Source organism: Oncorhynchus tshawytscha, linkage group LG12 (assembly GCF_018296145.1).
Source record: "Oncorhynchus tshawytscha isolate Ot180627B linkage group LG12, Otsh_v2.0, whole genome shotgun sequence".
NCBI lineage: Eukaryota > Metazoa > Chordata > Actinopteri > Salmoniformes > Salmonidae > Oncorhynchus > Oncorhynchus tshawytscha.
In genome coordinates, this window is record NC_056440.1 from 37,124,626 (window position 1) to 37,141,291 (window position 16,666).

The following is a 16,666-nucleotide window of genomic DNA, read 5'->3' on the forward strand; positions in this document are numbered from 1 at the left end:
TTGAGATTGTGAAACAAATGTTTTCTTCTGTCATCTGAAGTGGACATTAAATATCCCTCAAAGAAGGGCAGTATAATTGCTTTATAAATGCTAATTCATGGCAATAATTCTTAATTTACCAGAAACAAATCTCCAATTGGGCAGAATACAGATACACATGGGTCATCACATTCATTATTTTCACTTTCAAGGACGCAGAGAAACCTTGGTTTGAAATTAAATTTAAGATAGTGGCAGCTTTTTCACTTTGTTTCAGAATACTAAATACATGATTACAATGTAGAGAAGACACATACCACAATATAGAGAGATAGTTTTGGAAATGAGAAATAAATGTAAAGATTTCTCTGGCACCTGAAAAGATATCAGCTCACACACACACACAGTACAATATACATTGAGTGTACAACACATGAGGAACACCTCTTTCCATGACATACTGCCCAGGTGAAAGCTACTGTCACCTGTTAAATCTGCTTCAATCAGTCTGGAGATGAAGGGGACAGGTTGAAGTATTTTTAAGCCTTGAGGCAATTGAGACATGGATTGAGTATGTGTTCCATTCAGAGGGCGAATGGGCAAGACAAAATATTTAAGTGCCTTTGAACGGGATATGGTAGTAGGTGCCAGGTGTACCGGTTTGAGTGTGTCAAAAACTGGCATGCTGCTTAGTTTTCCAAGCTCAACAGTTTCCCGTGTATCAAGAATGGTTCACCACTCAAAAGACATCCAGCCAAGTTGACAATTTTGGAGAGCATTGGAGTCAACATGGGGCCAGCATCCCTGTGGAACACTTTCAACACCTTGCAGGGGGGTGAAACTCAATTAGGATGGTGTTCTTAATATTTTGTATGTCAAAACAGTGATATAGTGGGTTGAATGAAAGAATATAGCTTAGAATACTGACAATACTATAACTACACAGCATCATACAGTAGGTCTAATTTCAGTCTGGATAAGTGGAAATCAATGTGTACCTATCTTCAAGAAACAGCCTCAATGTTGGTGACACTAATCCAAACATCTCATTATCTCTGCTGTACACAGATGACCAACTCAGCCATATGTGTAAGGGACATTTTGACAGAAGTGCTTGCAGTTAGTCAGATACGTCTCTCTTAGTATTGTCACTGTCTGCTGAAGATGACAAGGCTTTGGGTGAGACTCCAGCCTCTGAAATGTCATTAAAAAGTGTCTGTCAAATTTAAGGAAGTATCTGTGTTAAATGTGCAAACATCAGTGTCGTAGGACATTGCTAGGACATTCACACACAGTGTAGTCCAGGGCCCGGTTTTCCAAAAGTATCTTAAGGCTAAGTTCATCTTTAGAGCCTTTGTAGGAGCATTGTTAAATCTCTGAGCAGTTTCCCAAATCCCTTGTTACTTGAAGTTGTATTTGAAAACGGCCATTATTTACCGACTGCCTCGGACCACTCGAACTACTAAGTGCGTCATTAGATGCTTTTTCTTTGCCCTCCACGTCACTTCATGAACAGAATCAAGATGTTCATCTGTCTGCGACCACCGATAACCTCAGCAGCGCAGCCTTTCTATTGATCCTATCACTGTATCGACCTGCTCCAACGATGGACTTCGCGAACGTTCTCTCGGTGTGGTGTTTTGGGAAACGCATGTTACATCTTTGGCTGTTACAGGAACGACGCATCGTTGACAACACTCATACGCCGAAGGTCCATCGCTGTCGGGCAACCGGGGCCAGGCCTGTTTGCTATCCAACAGAAGGCCGGGAAACAGAATCACAACCCTTTATTTTCCTTTTTACCATGAAGGTCATTTGTAGGTCTCCCTCTACAGATCCAGCAATGTAACTCTCGAGCCATATTCATTCACACATACTTGGAATTAAACCCAAAAGCATGCAAACCATCCCAGCCAACGTGGGTCAGGTGGGATAGTGAACAGGAAATGAAAACTTCCCTCTGGCAAGAAAGTGTAGACGCTCCAGGTAAGCAAAAAAAAAAAAAAAAGTTACATTTTGTTTTTTTAAAAATCACCTCACTCAAAAATGTTCTTTTACAGTTGGAGATCCAAACATTAATCCTCTCCCAGTGCTTAGCACAACTCCATTGAGAGAACATTAGTGTACCATACCGGTCAAAAGTTTTAGAACACCTCATTCAAGGGTTTTTCTTTTCACTATTTTCTACAATGTAGAATTATAGTGAAGACATCAAACTATGAAATAACACATATGGAATCATGTAGTAACCAAAAAAATATAGCCACCCTTTGCCTTGACAGCTTTGCACATTCTCTCAACCAACTTCATGAAGTAGTCACCTGAAATGCATTTCAATTAACAGGTGTGCCTTAAAAAGTACATTTGTGGAATCTTTTCCTTCTTAATGCATTTTAGCTAATCAGTTGTGTTGTGACAAGGTAGGGGGGTATAGAGAAGACAGCCCTATTTGGTAAAAGACCAAGTCCATATTATGGCACAAACAGTTCAATTAAGCAAAGAGAAACAACAGTCCATTACTTTAAGACATGAAGTTCAGTCAATGCAGAACATTTGAAGAACTTCAAAAAGTTTATTCAAGTGCAGTAGCAAAAACCTTCAAGCTTCAAGCGTTATGATGAAACTGGCTCTCATGAGGACCGCCACAGGAAAGGAAGACCCAGAGTTATCCTCTGCAGCAGAGGTAAGTTCATTAGTTACCAGCCTCAGAAATTGCAGCCCAAATAAATGCTTCAGAGTTCAAGTAACAGACATCAACTGCTCAGAGAAGACTGGGTGAATCAGGCCTTCATGGTCAAATTGCTTCAAATAAACCACTACTAAAGGACACCAATAAGAAGAAGAGACTTGCTTGGGCCAAGAAACTCAAGCAATGGACATTAGACCGGTGTAAATTTGTCTTTTGGTCTGGAGTCCAAATTTGAGATTTTTGGTTCCTACTGCCGTGTCTTTGTGACACACCGTGTGGGTGAACGGATGATCTCCGCATGTGTGGTTCCCATCTTGAAACATGGAGGAGGAGGTGTGATTGTGTGGGGGTGCTTTGCTGGTGACACGGTCTATGATTTATTTAGAATTCAAGGCACACTTAACCAGCACGGCTACCACAGTACTTTGCAGCAATACACCATCCCATCTGATTTGGGCTTACTGGGACTATCATTTGTTTTTAAACAGGACAATGACCCAACACACACAGCCTGGAGGTAAGGGCTATTTTACCAAGGAGAGTGATGAGTGCTGCACCTGGCCTCCACAATCCCCCGACCTCAACCAAATTGAGATGGTTTGGGATTAGTCGGACCACAGAGTGAAGGAAAAGCAGCCAACAAGTGCTCAGCATATGTGGGAACTCCCTCCAGACTGTTGGAAAAGCATTCCATGTGAAGCTGGTTGAGAGAATGCCAAGAGTGTGCAAAGCCGTCTTCCAGGCAGAGGGTGGCTATTTTTTTAAAACACTTTTTGGGTTATTACATGATTCCATATGTTTACTTCATAGTTTGTCTTCACTATTATTCTGCAATGTAGAAAACATTTTAAATAAATAAAAACCCTTGAATGAGTAGGTGTTCTAAAACTTTTGACCGGTAGTGTAGGTCAGTGTCCAGTATATATATACATTGATGTCAGGGTAAACACAGGGAGGTCTATCGGAAGAGGCGGTACATGCGAGGCAGGCGTCCGTCCTTGCTGGACAGGGCAGCTTGGATGTGCTCATAGGAGGGCATCTCAGTCAAGTCTCCTAGCGCTGCTACTGCTGGCTTGCTGCGCAGCATCTTGGTTGTGACCCTCTTGATATCACTTGCTGTAATGTTACCTGGAAAGAGAAGTGAGTGAAAAGTCAGCATAAAGAACTACGGATCTGCCATGACAGTCATGATTTGTCATTTCCCTGCAGATTGTCGGACACCAATGTTTCATTCTGGGCTTGAGGATATCAATATCCACTATTATGACCCAGGGCACTACTACTCACTGATGAGGTCACACAGCTCGTGTGGCAGCTTCCTCTTCCCTGTGGCTAGAACCTGTCGGCCGACATCTTCAAAGATAACCGGCCGCGACTCCAGGTTCATCATCAGCATGGACTTGAGCTGCGTCTTCGCCCTCGCCAACTCCATCTGAGCACAGAAAGAGAGATGCAACGTTTGGAAGTTCAAAGAGAGAGTTCCAAGTTCAGAAATCTTTGTCATTTTAAAATGGCTTTTGTGACAAGCCTTACCTCTCCTGCTGTCCCAGCCATCTGAATAAACTCTCTGGTTATAATCTCCACCATTTCCCGAACCTTGACAAAGCAAGATGTTGTAATCAACAACTTTGAAATGGCAGCACTTTCACAACGTCAAGAGAACACACATCATACAAAAGTCAAATCCAGGGGCGCCAGATATCCTAAAGGTTATTGGGCCAGTAACATAAGGATTCTAACTAGCAATCTGAGCCGACAAGTTGCAAAATCTGTCAATGTGCCCTTGCGAAAGGCACTTAACCCTAATTGCGCCAGGGTCGTCATTGATAAATGACAGACCCTGGCCCCACTCTCCGAGGGTGTTTCAGAGAGTTGGGATGTGCAAAAAAAGAAAAAACACTTCCAATTCTCACACCCTCAATGGCCAGTTTATTAGGTACACCACCCCATTCACAAAAATGGGTCGCTCCTACAAACAGTCACGTGGCCATGGGTTGCTATATAAAGCAGTCAGAGCCCAGCATTGAGGCATTCAGTTACTGTTCAATTGAATGCTAGACGGGCAGAACGAGTGACCTAAGACACTGAGTGTGGTATGATTGTCAGTGCCAGCCGCGCCAGTTCAAGCATCTCAAAAACGGCCAGCCTCCTGGGCTTTTCATGCACGACACTGTCTAGGGTTTACAGAGAATGGTAAGACAAAACAAACACCCAGTCAGCGGAAATCCTGTCGGCGAAAACAGCTTGTTGAGAGGTCAAATGAGAATGGCGGGCCACCAACAGGCAAATAACGCCGCAGTTCAACATTGGTGTACAGAACGGTATCTCGGAACGCACAACTCGTCAGTCCTTGTCTATTGCAGCAGACAACCACACCAGGTTCCACTCCTAAAGAAGCAGCTCCAGTGGGCACACAATCACCAACACTGGACAATTGAGTGGAAAAATATTGCCTAGGCCAACAAGTTCCAGTTGCTTGCTGTTGAGTCATGCTGATGGCAGTCAGGATTTGGCGTAAGCAGTACATGGCCCCAGTCTGGTGGCGGTGGTGTAATGTGGGGAATGTTTTCCTGGCACACGTTAGGTCCCTTGATACCAATTGAGCTACTTGTCCATGCCCAGAAGAATTCCGGCTGTTCTGGAGGCAAAGGGGGGTCCGACACAAAACTAGATGGGTATACATCATAAACTGGCCACTGAGTGCATGTAAATGTGTGAAATTTGACAAATATAAGCCACCACCAAATTATTATTTTAAAAGACATAACAAAAATGTTTTATTTTTAACAGATATTATATTCCGAGCATATGGCAGCTTAGTATTAGCCCTTTAAACTACAGTGTAAAGTCCTGCCCCTCCTGAATCTCCTCTCCCTACCTGTCTGGGGTCTGCACTGGCATGGATACACAGCAGGCCGCTGTCCTCGTAACTGTGATGGTATGAGGTGGCATTGTACATCCAATGATGCCTGTAGATTTTTTTAAAATAAATTTTAAAAATATACAAACGTAATTACTTTCATTAGAATTGAGAAGGATGTATCCTGCTTACCTGTTGAGCACGTTCAGGTAAAGCCGAGTGAACATGCCTTTCCCAGGACCCCCCGCTGAGAAGGACCCGCCTCCACCCATCATCATGTTGAGGACAGCAAATGGGATGAAGTCCTCCTCCTGTATCACAAAATATGTATAATAACATCCAGATACAGGATAGCCTAGATAGAGCCCGAGACAGTTCAAGCAAGTGGGCGGGAGAGCCTCCACACCAACCAATCACAGTGAGCACCAACCAGGAACGAGCAGCTCTCCAGGCCAATCATGATGTGGGTGAGCTCAGGGATGGGAGTGGGGCCAAGGCTCACATCTGACATATCCTTATCCATCTGAGAGGATCAAAACAGAGATTTACATTCTGATTTAGTAAAATAAACAAGGAAAAAGAAAGGAAGGAAAGGGAAAAAAAATCTTCCTGCTCTTACCCTTACGATTCCACCAGTGTACTGTGCCACAGACAGGTCGACATTGGTAGGTGTACTGGCTCCCCATACTGGCTTCACATCCAGCAGATATTTCCTGGCGCAGGCCACCAGTTGTTCATGTTCGATGCCCACACCGGCTAGCACCATACGCTCTGGGCAGTAGTAGCTCCGCAGGTACGTATGTAGCAGCTTCTTGTCAATCTTCTCCACGTTGTCTACTGGACAGAAGCGAGGCAACCCAACAGTGTTCCCCCGATATGCTGCCTAGTTCACAGAGTAAGTGTTGTGAAACGTTATGCATCATCATACAAAAATGGTGCAATTGATCTAGGCTCACTGCAGAGGTGGGGCCAAAGTAAATTAGTAACGGTGCAACAAGAGACGTCGTGCAGCTCAAGAATAATTTCTGAGTATCAATCAATAGCACGACTCACTGCGTGGATCATCTCTGTCAGTAAAGGTTCAGGGTCAGGCCTCATGTTCAGATCCTCCAGCTCAAAGCGCACTGCCATCCTAGTCATCTCAATCTCTTCATCTAGTAACCAGAAGCAGAGCCATCCCTGAAGAAAATATACTCCCACAAAAAACATTTACTAGTCTTACTTTCGTAGACAATTCAATTAAGTCAACATTTTCCCCAAATCATTGAAGGAGATGTCAAACATGATGACAGACAGACCTGTCACTCAGAGTGTTGACTCACCTAGCAGGCGTGGCTGCAATACAGCATCAGAGAGCAGGCTGACTATCGTGTCCAGTCCCTTCACCTCGGCAGAGACGGCATACATGGTGGTGTCTCTGTGAATAAAACCTTAGGCGTCACACAAACTGACTGAAAAGCTTCATCCCCTTCCAAAGCAGTACAACACTGAAAGGGATAAAGAGTACCATGACTATAGTTCGTATACCTTTCCGTCAGGCAGAGAGAAAACATACTGTGCCTGGACATTGAAGCAAAAAGGAAATTATTCATACCTGGACGTTTGGCAGTCACAGATCCCTCCATGTTTTTCAAGTGTGAGAAGAATTTCGTCTTTACTGCCATACTGGGCTGTGGACTGAAGACGCACATACACGTACATTCATCGTTTCCCATAAACAAAAACATGGCCATCAATTTGCTTATGCTACAACAGTGACAAGACTGAGGCAAAACGGTGGAACATCTCTTGCACAAGCCGTCTCAAAGCAGATGACACTTACAGAAAAGGCCAGTTTCTCCAAAAAGTGTGCAATTCCACTGGGATATTTTGTCTCATGTCTGGATCCTGAATTCACCAAAACTGGAAGGAGAGAAGAAGCAAATCATTCGTTCATACTTTATTGATTATGCAGCAATGGAGACTTTCTGAAATAGAATAAGAAAAGATCAATTATATTCAACTTACTTCCAACAGTGCAGAATTGACCAAACTTGTTTTGAGATGCTACTTTAAGGCCATTTTCCAAAGTAGTGATTTTAGTCTCGCATTGCTCTTGCCCGTCAACGGACGCAAACACTGGTTTAGGGATCCCTGGTAACGGTGCAGAGAGTGAGATATTTGGATATCTGCTGCCACTGCTGTACTTTCTATATACTGCAATTCCAAACCTGTAAATGCAAAGATGTAAGGTTTAAATGTGCCTAAATAAATCAGACTGTAATCTCAGACTTCTGCAATCCAGTCTGAATTAAAGAACTGCAAAAACATACATTTCTTTACAAGCCAAAATGATGAACAACATTACATTTGAACTTACTCTTGTAGTCGTTTTATTCAGGCAGAAATGTAAGAAAAATATCCACAGGAAAGTATAATGTACCCGATTTTTTTAGAACGTCAGTACTGCCGTTGAGATTACGATAACCTGACACATGCGCAAAACCATGTAAACACCTGCAAAACTTCAGTTTGTGCCTTTAACTAGGCATACATTACACGAAAAACAAAAATCTTCAAATCTTGGGAGCACCAACATTATGCGAATTGTCAGCATAATCTTGTCATCCTGAAGACTGGTGTGCTCATATTATACAAATTTGCTCACATTGCCTCCTGTCTAGACCCATCCCAGTTTTATACATTTCCAGATGAGTCGTGGTGCCTGTGGCTTTAAGTGTCATCATTACCCCTCTTTGTGGTTGTAGCCAAGCAACAGAGGACAAATTGTACAAATCACATTGTAGAAAAGACACGACGCAAAAAATCTAGCATGTCAGAATTATGTTTATCTGGACCTAAAATGCGGATCGGGAGAGCGAAAGACCCATAATCGCACGTCTTTCTCCCGCTCCCATTCTGCGACCTAAGACGTTTTAGTTGTTGCCTACAATTATACAATTCACCTGCAATCCCAGAAATGTGTTGTGGATCCCAAGTAGTTTAAAATCATGTAATGTCCAGCTTTAGTTGATAAGCGGACAAATCGGTATAGACACACAGAGTTCCTCGTTTTAGGTCAGTTAATATTACTTTCCTGTGGATATTTTGTCTCCCATTTCCAACCGAATAAGGACGAAATGGTCAGACAACAGAGTAAATTCAAATTAGATGTATTCAACATTCTGACTTGTAGAGACCGTTTGGCGTTTTAGACCATATATATTAGAGATGAGTGAGGAAACAAATGTCACACCAGGATTAGAAAGAGGCCAAGTTTAGGTTAGTTTATGGATTGCGGCAATCAACAACAGCATGTCTTGACAGTCAGGGGAACTGAAGTCACACCTAAGTACCAGATTCACCTTCCCACATGTTCTAGGTAGCACCTAGCCCAATATATACTCTTAAGGAGCCTAACGTTACCGTTAGTCCATTAGGTCCAAGGACCTTATGCTATTTTCAGAGGTAGACCGGCTCTGGTAGCCAAAACAGCCAAATACTCAATCAATTCTCAATTGCGGTACAGTTGTAGAAAGATACAGCCCTTTAATTTCATCACATCAAAACAATATCAAATGTAAAATATACACTTACTGTATACTGTTCTAACAGGTTTTAGTACTGTTGTAGCCGGCAGGACAATGTTATGTGTAAATGCTAGGGATGTGCATCATTCCCTTTAAAGACCACTCAAAACGAATATATGTGATTCAGTTTGATTAGAGAACATTTGATTAATGAAAACATTCTTGGCAAATGCTTTCGCTTTCGTCCGTCTTGCGCCGGTCCAAGAATTTCACCTCTAGCGGCACAATACGATTTGGTCCAATGATCTAACATTTGTTACATTAAGGCTGTGAAAGGAAGGAAATTCATTACAAACTCCAGCCACTCAAGCCACAGACTACTCTCAGTTTCTGCATGGCAAGCGGTACATCAAGTCTGACACCAACAGGCTCCTGAATAGCTTCTATCACCAAGCCATAAGTCTGCTAAATAGCTAACACGTGACATTAAAGCTTGAAACTTAAACCATTTTTTCCATTCTAAATTAGAATCTGCTGCTCATGAGCTGGGCCTCTGATTTGGATCTGTCTGCGCTGACTGTGCAAGTGTAAATGATAATATATACAGTTGAAGTCGGAAGTTTACATACTCCTAGGTTGGAGTCAATAAAACTAGTTTTTCAACCACTCCACAAATGTCTTGAAAACAAACTATAGTTTTGGCAAGTTGGTTAGGACATCTACTTTCTGCATGACAAGTCATTTTTACAACAATTGTTTACAGACAGATTATTTCACTGCATCACAATTCCAGTGGGTCAGAAGTTTACATACACTAAATTGACTGTGCCTTTAAACAGCTTGGAAAATACCAGAAAATGATGTCATGGCTTTAGAAGCTTTTGATACAAACAATAGTACGCAAGTATAAACACCATGGGACCACGCAGTCGGTATACCGCTCAGGAAGGAGACGCGTTCTGTCTCCTAGAAATGAACGCACTTTGGTGCGAAAAGTGCAAACCAATCCCAGAACAACAGCAAAGGACCTTGTGAAGATGCTGGAGGAAACAGGTACAAAAGTAACTATATCCACAGTAAAATGAGTCCTATATCAACATAACCTGAAAGACCACTCAGCAAGGCAGAAGCCACTGCTCCAAAACTGCCATAAAAAAGCCAGACTACGGTTTGCAACTGCACATGGGGACAAAGATCGTACATTTTGGAGAAATGTCTTCTGGTCTGATGAAACAAAAACATAACTGTTTCGCAATAATGACCATCGTTATGTTTGGAGGAAAAAGGGGGCGGCTTGTAAGTTGAAGAACACCATCCCAACCGTGAAGCACGGGGGTGGCAGCATCATGTTGTGGGGGTGCTTTGCTGCAGGAGGGACTGGTGCACTTCACAAAATAGACGGCATCATGTGGATATATTGAAGCAACATCTCAAGACATCAGTCAGGAAGTTAAAGCTTGGTCACAAATAGGTCTTCCAAATGGACAATGACCCCAAGCATAATTCCAAAGTTGTGGCAAAATGGCTTAAGGACAACAAAGTCAAGGTATTGGAGTGGCCATCACAAAGCCCTGACCTCAATCCTATGGAAAATTTGTGGGCAGAACTGAAAAAGCGTGTATCGAGCAAGGAGGCCTACAAACCTGACTCAGTTACACCAGCTCTGTCTGGAGGAATGGGCCAAAATTCACCCAACTTATTGTGGGAAATTTGTGGAAGGCTACCCAAAACGTGTGACCAAAGTTAAACAATTTAAAGGTAATGCTAGCTAATACTAATTGAGTGTATGTAAACTTCTGACCCACTGGGAATGTGATGAAAGAAATAAAAGCTGAAATAAATAATTCTCTCCACTATTATTCTGACATTTCACATTCTTAAAATAAAGTGGTGATCCTAACTGACCTCAGACAGGGAATTTGTACTAGATTAAATATCAGGAATTGTGAAAAGCTGAGTTTAAATGTATTTGGCTAAGGTGTATGTAAACTTCTGACTTCAACTGTATATATGGTGTATGTATGTGTGTGTGTGAATGTTGCATGTTTATTGTGTATGTACAATGTAGGCACATGGGCCATGAGGGAGACTTGGCATCTACCACCCAACTACCAATATCAGATTTGGGGAGGGGGGCGCAATGTAGCCTGTTTTTTGTCACCCCACTTCAGAAATAACCATCGGCCACTAATTAACGTATCATTTTTGCAGATTAACTGTTTGGGCTAGTAACACATCAATTTTTTAGTTTACAAATTAGCTATGACATCTCCAACGAATATAAAGCACAACTTCAGATTTCACCCCACCTCAAAATCGAATGGTTTTGACCGTTTGGAAGTTTAGGGAGCTCCTTTTCTCCTGCTTTGGCCATGCATTCTGCCTTGCAAAGTGATTGCTGGCGTCGTTATGAAATGATCATCTTTACCCTGTATATCTTTACACTGATTGTTTAAATCAGTGCGCAGTTTGACTAGGATAGTAATATTGCCTGGAGTTGTTCTTGTTCAGCATGCAAAACTAATGTCAACAGTTACATGCTTAGTTCTACACTGGAGGTGTCACAAAATATGAGGTATTTTTGAAAGGTAGAAAGAAAGTAATGAGCTAAATGTTTTAGTAGATCTGCTATTCATAAAGTTCGAAACGATTATCTGACCGATGCATGCTACATTTGGATCGGTTGGGGTCCGTGGACCAGTTGTATCTTAAAGACGCTGCATGGTCAATCCGTTGTCTGCATTGGCCGTACAGTGATGTGGCCTCTGCAGAAGTCAGGGCATTCATACTTGTTGTGTTTTGCAGTCTTGCGCTTTGCAGAGCAGCACAGAGCTGTTGTGAAGGAATTTGTCAAGGGAGTTAAGGTTTATACAGGACCTCCCGCCCTCACCTACCGTCAACCAATCAAGTCAATGCAGACCTATACGGAGCTCTCTACATTGTTACTAAAAAAATTGAGAGGCCCACTGCGATGCGGTACGGAGTTCAATTTGGCCTCTGAGGGCCTCCGAAGGCTCCCCAATTGCATCACACCATCCATACGGTGGGCTATTCCTTGGGTGCTGAAATCCATCGTTTTTGATAACTTCCTTTTATGTGATATCAGAGCTCCAGTCAGCCCACACTAGTCTCCCCTCAACTCCATCGTAGAGTTGTGTTGAGATATTTGGAGACTATATGTATGCCCCTTTTTCCATAAACATAGAGATGGAATTCTCGGCCTACCGAGTGGCACAGAGGTCTAAGGCACTGCATCACAGTGCTTGAGGTGTCACTACAGACCCGGGTTCGTTCCCAGGCTGTCTCACAACCGGCCGTGACCGAGAGTCCCATAGGGCGGCGCACAATTGGCCCAGCATCATCCGGGTTCGGGGAGGTTTTGACCATCGCACACTTCATATATCACAAAACTGGGGGTAAAATACAAAAATTTATAATAATAAACTTAAAAATAAAATGTAATTCTCATCAAAAGTAACTCTAAGAAGCTGTATATGTTTTGTGTGTGCGATTTCTATGCTTCCTGTTCTTACTTTCGTTTATGCATCTTTTACTATTGGTTTTGTACACCAGCTTCAAACACCTGAAAATACAATATTTTTGGTTATGGAAAATATTTCAGTGGTTAAGATGGTCCAATGATTCTCTACACTATACTTGATTGTTTTGTTAGATTAACTGAACATAGGCGAACTATTAGAATTTTGCAATCAGGAAATAACCCGAGCAATTATAGTGGACCTTTAAAACTTCCCGACCAGAAGATACTATTGTCAATAGACTCTAAAGGTAGTAGTTAGCTTATAAAAAAGAGCTAGGTAGCACCATATGCTAACTATTGATGATGCCAAATTGTGTTTGTCCAGAAATCCAAGTTGCCAGTGACAGTGTACGTCAGCTACCTAGTTTGCTAGCTAAAGAGCATATCACGACTGTACTCGCATGCATAACGCCACTGTCAATAATGCTATTCGTTCGCAGCCGACTGCAGATTTAAAAAAATTCCACAACATTGTTTTGTTTGACTTAATCTATCAGTTACACGGCTTGCTTGTGCGCTAGCTGATCACGAAAATACATATTTCAGTAAAGTCAATTCAAATACTTTAGGATACACGTGAATATAAAATATGACGGTATTTTATATTGGAAGTACTAAACTGTGAATATTACCTCTGAACACGGCCCCAACTTCTACAATGCGACATGTGCGCCGCCATCTTGAATTCTCTGTGACCACTAATTCAACCGGAAGCTATTTCAAAACACTTTATTTTCCTTCTTATTCTTCTTCCTCCTTGTCTTTTTCTTCGATGAGGTTTAACGGCTGTTGGCATCCAATAAATGTTGCTTTACCGCCATCTACTAGACTGGAGTACAAATCCCTTATACTTTGCTTGGAAAAAAATAATACAGAAAATCATCAAACACAAAACATCAAACACAAAAAATAACACCACCATTCTTAATTGTTCTTAATTGACTTACCTTGTTAATATAAAACATTTAGTCCTACCTCAGGCCAACAACCTGAAAGGAAGGGACACCACCACACCCTATAACTCACACACCCAAATACCTCTCCCCAAATACCTCTCTGCAGGTGCCACCACAACCTCAATTATCCCTGCAGTACAGTTGATAACCATTGTTATAAATGCTACAAATCCCAACTTACTGAAACATATATCACTAGGATTTTTAGTAGATCTGTACCAGTATGGTGAAACCTTGGATTTAATAACTGGTTGACCCTCCTTTGACAGCAATAACTTCAAACAAATGTGTTCTGTAGTTGCGGATTAGACCTGCACAACAGTCAGGAGGAATTTTGAACCATTCCTCTTTACAAAATTGTTTCAGTTCAGCAATATTCTTGGGATGTCTGGTGTGAACTGTTCTCTTGAGGTCATGCCATGGCATCTCAATCGGTTTGAGGTCAGGAGTCTGACTGGGCCACTCTAGAAGGCATATTTTCTTCTGTTGAAGCCATTCTGTTGTTGATTTACTTCTGTGTTTTGTGTCGTTGTCCTGTTGCATCACCCAACTTCTGTTGACCTTCAATTGGCAGACAGAGAGCCTAACATTCTCTTGCAAAATGTCTTGATAGACTGGGGAATTCATTTTTCCGTCGATGATAGCAAGCTGACCCTGAGGCAGCAAAGCAGCCCCAAACCATGATGCTCCACCATACTTTACAGTTGAGATGAGGTTTTGATGTTGGTCTGCTGTGCCTTTTTTTTCTACACATAGTGTTGTGTGTTCCTTCCAAACAACTCAACTGTAGTTTAATCTGTCCACATAATATTTTTCCAGTCGCTCTGTGGAACATCCAGGTGCACTTTTGCAAACTTCAGACGTGCAGCAAAGTTTTTTTTAGACATCAGTGACTTCTTCTGTGGTGTCCTCCCATGAACACCATTCTTGTTTAGTGTTTTACGTATTGTAGACTCGTCAACAGAGATGTCAGCATCTTCCAGAGATTTCTGTAAGTCTTTAGCTGACTCTAGGATCCTTCTTAACCTCATTGAGCATTCTGCGCTGTGCTCTTGCAGTCATCTTTGCAGGAAGGCCACTCCTAGGGAGAGTAGCAACAGTGCTGAAATTTCTCCATTTATAGACAGTTTGTCTTACCGTGGACTGATGAACATCAAAGCTTTTAGAGATACTTTTGTAACCCTTTCCAGCTTTATGCAAGTCAACTATTCTTAATCTTAGGTCTTCTGAGATCTCTTTTGTTCAAGGCATGGTTCACATCAGGCAATGCTTCTTGTGAATAGCAAACTCACATTTTGTGAGTGTGAGTGTGAGTGTTTTTTATAGGGCAAGGCAGCGCTAACCAACATCTCCAATCTCGTCTCATTGATTGGACTCCAGGTTAGCTGACTCCTGACCCCAATTAGCTTTTGGAGAAATTCATTAGCCTAGGGTTTCACACTTTTTCCAACCTACACCCTGAATGTTTAAATTATGTATTCAATATAGACAAGAAAAATACAATACTTTGTGTGTTATTAGTTTAAGCACACTATGTGCAACTCTATTTGCAAATATGTGCAACATAGCTCAGGCAGTAGGAAGCTTTCTCATCCATTTATATGCAGATTATACAGTCTTATAAATTCTCTACAATAAAGCTTTCTTCGTGTCCAACAAGCTTTCTCTACCCTTATCCTTGTTCTGAACACCTCCAAAACAAAGGTCATGTGGTTTGGTAGGAAGAATGCCCCTCTAGATACTTCAGTCCCCTCCAGGTTCTGTGGTAAATCTCGCCAAGTTTAGTTTAGTGGAATTGCTCCTCATCACAAAAATATGTCTCTGGTTAGATCTACCCACATGAAAAAATAGTATAGTGTATACAATGGTAGGAATGTTTTTTCATCGGACTATACCGTAGTATTCACTGTAGTATACTGTAGAATTTACAGTTAACTACAGTATAAATACTGTAGTAAAAAAATAGTACTATATATTACAGTAATTACTGTAGTGTTTTTGCGGACTGTAGTACGTTATACTGTAGTTTTTACTGTAGGGTTTTTGCAGACTCTAGTACACTGTAGAATTTACTGTAGTGTTTTGGGGGACATTACTGTAGTATTTACTAAAGGGTTTTTGTTTTATTATCTTTGACATAGAAGTGGGGGGCTTTCTCCTTGAGGAAACCTACTGGAGAAATACTAAATGAGCACATTTTCCTTAACCTGTAGGCAGGTAGGTAGGTATTGTAGGTAGGTAGGACTGGGGTCTGAACGGAGAGTTCAGAGCTTCTGCTCTTTTCTTCTAACCTGTAGGAAACAAACTATATGGTCTATACTTGGCATGTTCTCACTTATGGGTGGCGCAAATTGGGATGTAGTGGAGGGGAATGGGCAGGATATATCCAAATTAAATACTGTAGTATTTACTATATTTAAAAGAAATTGAGGACTATTGTTGTTGTGGGCTATATTAATAATGTAGTATTTACTATAGTATTCTACAGTATACTACAAAATTCTTTACAAAGTACTACACACTATCAAGGGATACTACAGTGTGTAGCATAGTACAGTATACAACAGTTTACTCCAGAATTATATAGTATTTTATAGTAAACTAGTATTTGTTATATGTGGGTAACTACTGTCCCAGGCATTGCAGACTTGGGCTGAATCCATCTGGGTTTCTCTGGTTTCCTGGAATGTGTAGGTTCACTGTTCACAGCCGATTGGTTCACCTTTGTGGTGGACTTTATGAAGTCAATGTCATTAGGGAACAGAAAAGCATCTCCCTAGCCTAGATTAGTGATGCAGAACGGTACAATTGATCTCTGAGAGTTGCCAATGGCTGCCCACCACTGCTGGACCCCAAATAATGGTTTGACCTAGAAATAGGCTATTCTGCCATTTACACATGGTTTTATCACATGTTGGAGCAGCTGAGCCGTTTATCAGAACAGTTGCTGCAGTAAGGGTATTCAGACATTCTTGACAAAGCAATGAAACATTGAGCTGATTTTGCCAGACAGAATTGCTATTAGCCTATCTTTCGCTATTATGGCCTTGAGGGAGACAACACTGCTCACTGTGCAGGTGGCTGTGATGTTCTGGGTGGTCTGTACGTTTCCAAGCATTGGCTCTGGCTATG

The 16,666-nt window shown here is 41.7% G+C and overlaps 1 protein-coding gene and 1 non-coding gene across 2 annotated transcripts; both read right to left on the reverse strand.

The window, feature by feature from the left end:
• Positions 1–3,569: 3,569 nt before the first annotated feature.
• On the reverse strand, positions 3,570–13,280 carry LOC112263111 (mitochondrial-processing peptidase subunit alpha). The gene is made up of 13 exons (XM_024439105.1): positions 13,211–13,280; positions 7,536–7,738; positions 7,351–7,430; positions 7,123–7,205; positions 6,851–6,945; positions 6,582–6,682; positions 6,148–6,411; positions 5,959–6,051; positions 5,721–5,839; positions 5,547–5,637; positions 4,202–4,264; positions 3,956–4,100; positions 3,570–3,796 (listed from the first exon to the last, which is right to left on the reverse strand). The coding sequence occupies exons 1-13, from the start codon at positions 13,255–13,257 to the stop codon at positions 3,627–3,629; spliced, it is 1,554 nt and encodes a 517-aa protein (XP_024294873.1). The 5' UTR covers positions 13,258–13,280; the 3' UTR covers positions 3,570–3,626.
• A 2,400-nt stretch (positions 13,281–15,680) lies between these two features.
• LOC112264265 lies at positions 15,681–15,733 on the reverse strand. Its single transcript, XR_002955609.1, has one exon. It is a non-coding gene; the product is annotated as a U7 small nuclear RNA (small nuclear RNA).
• Positions 15,734–16,666: the final 933 nt, after the last annotated feature.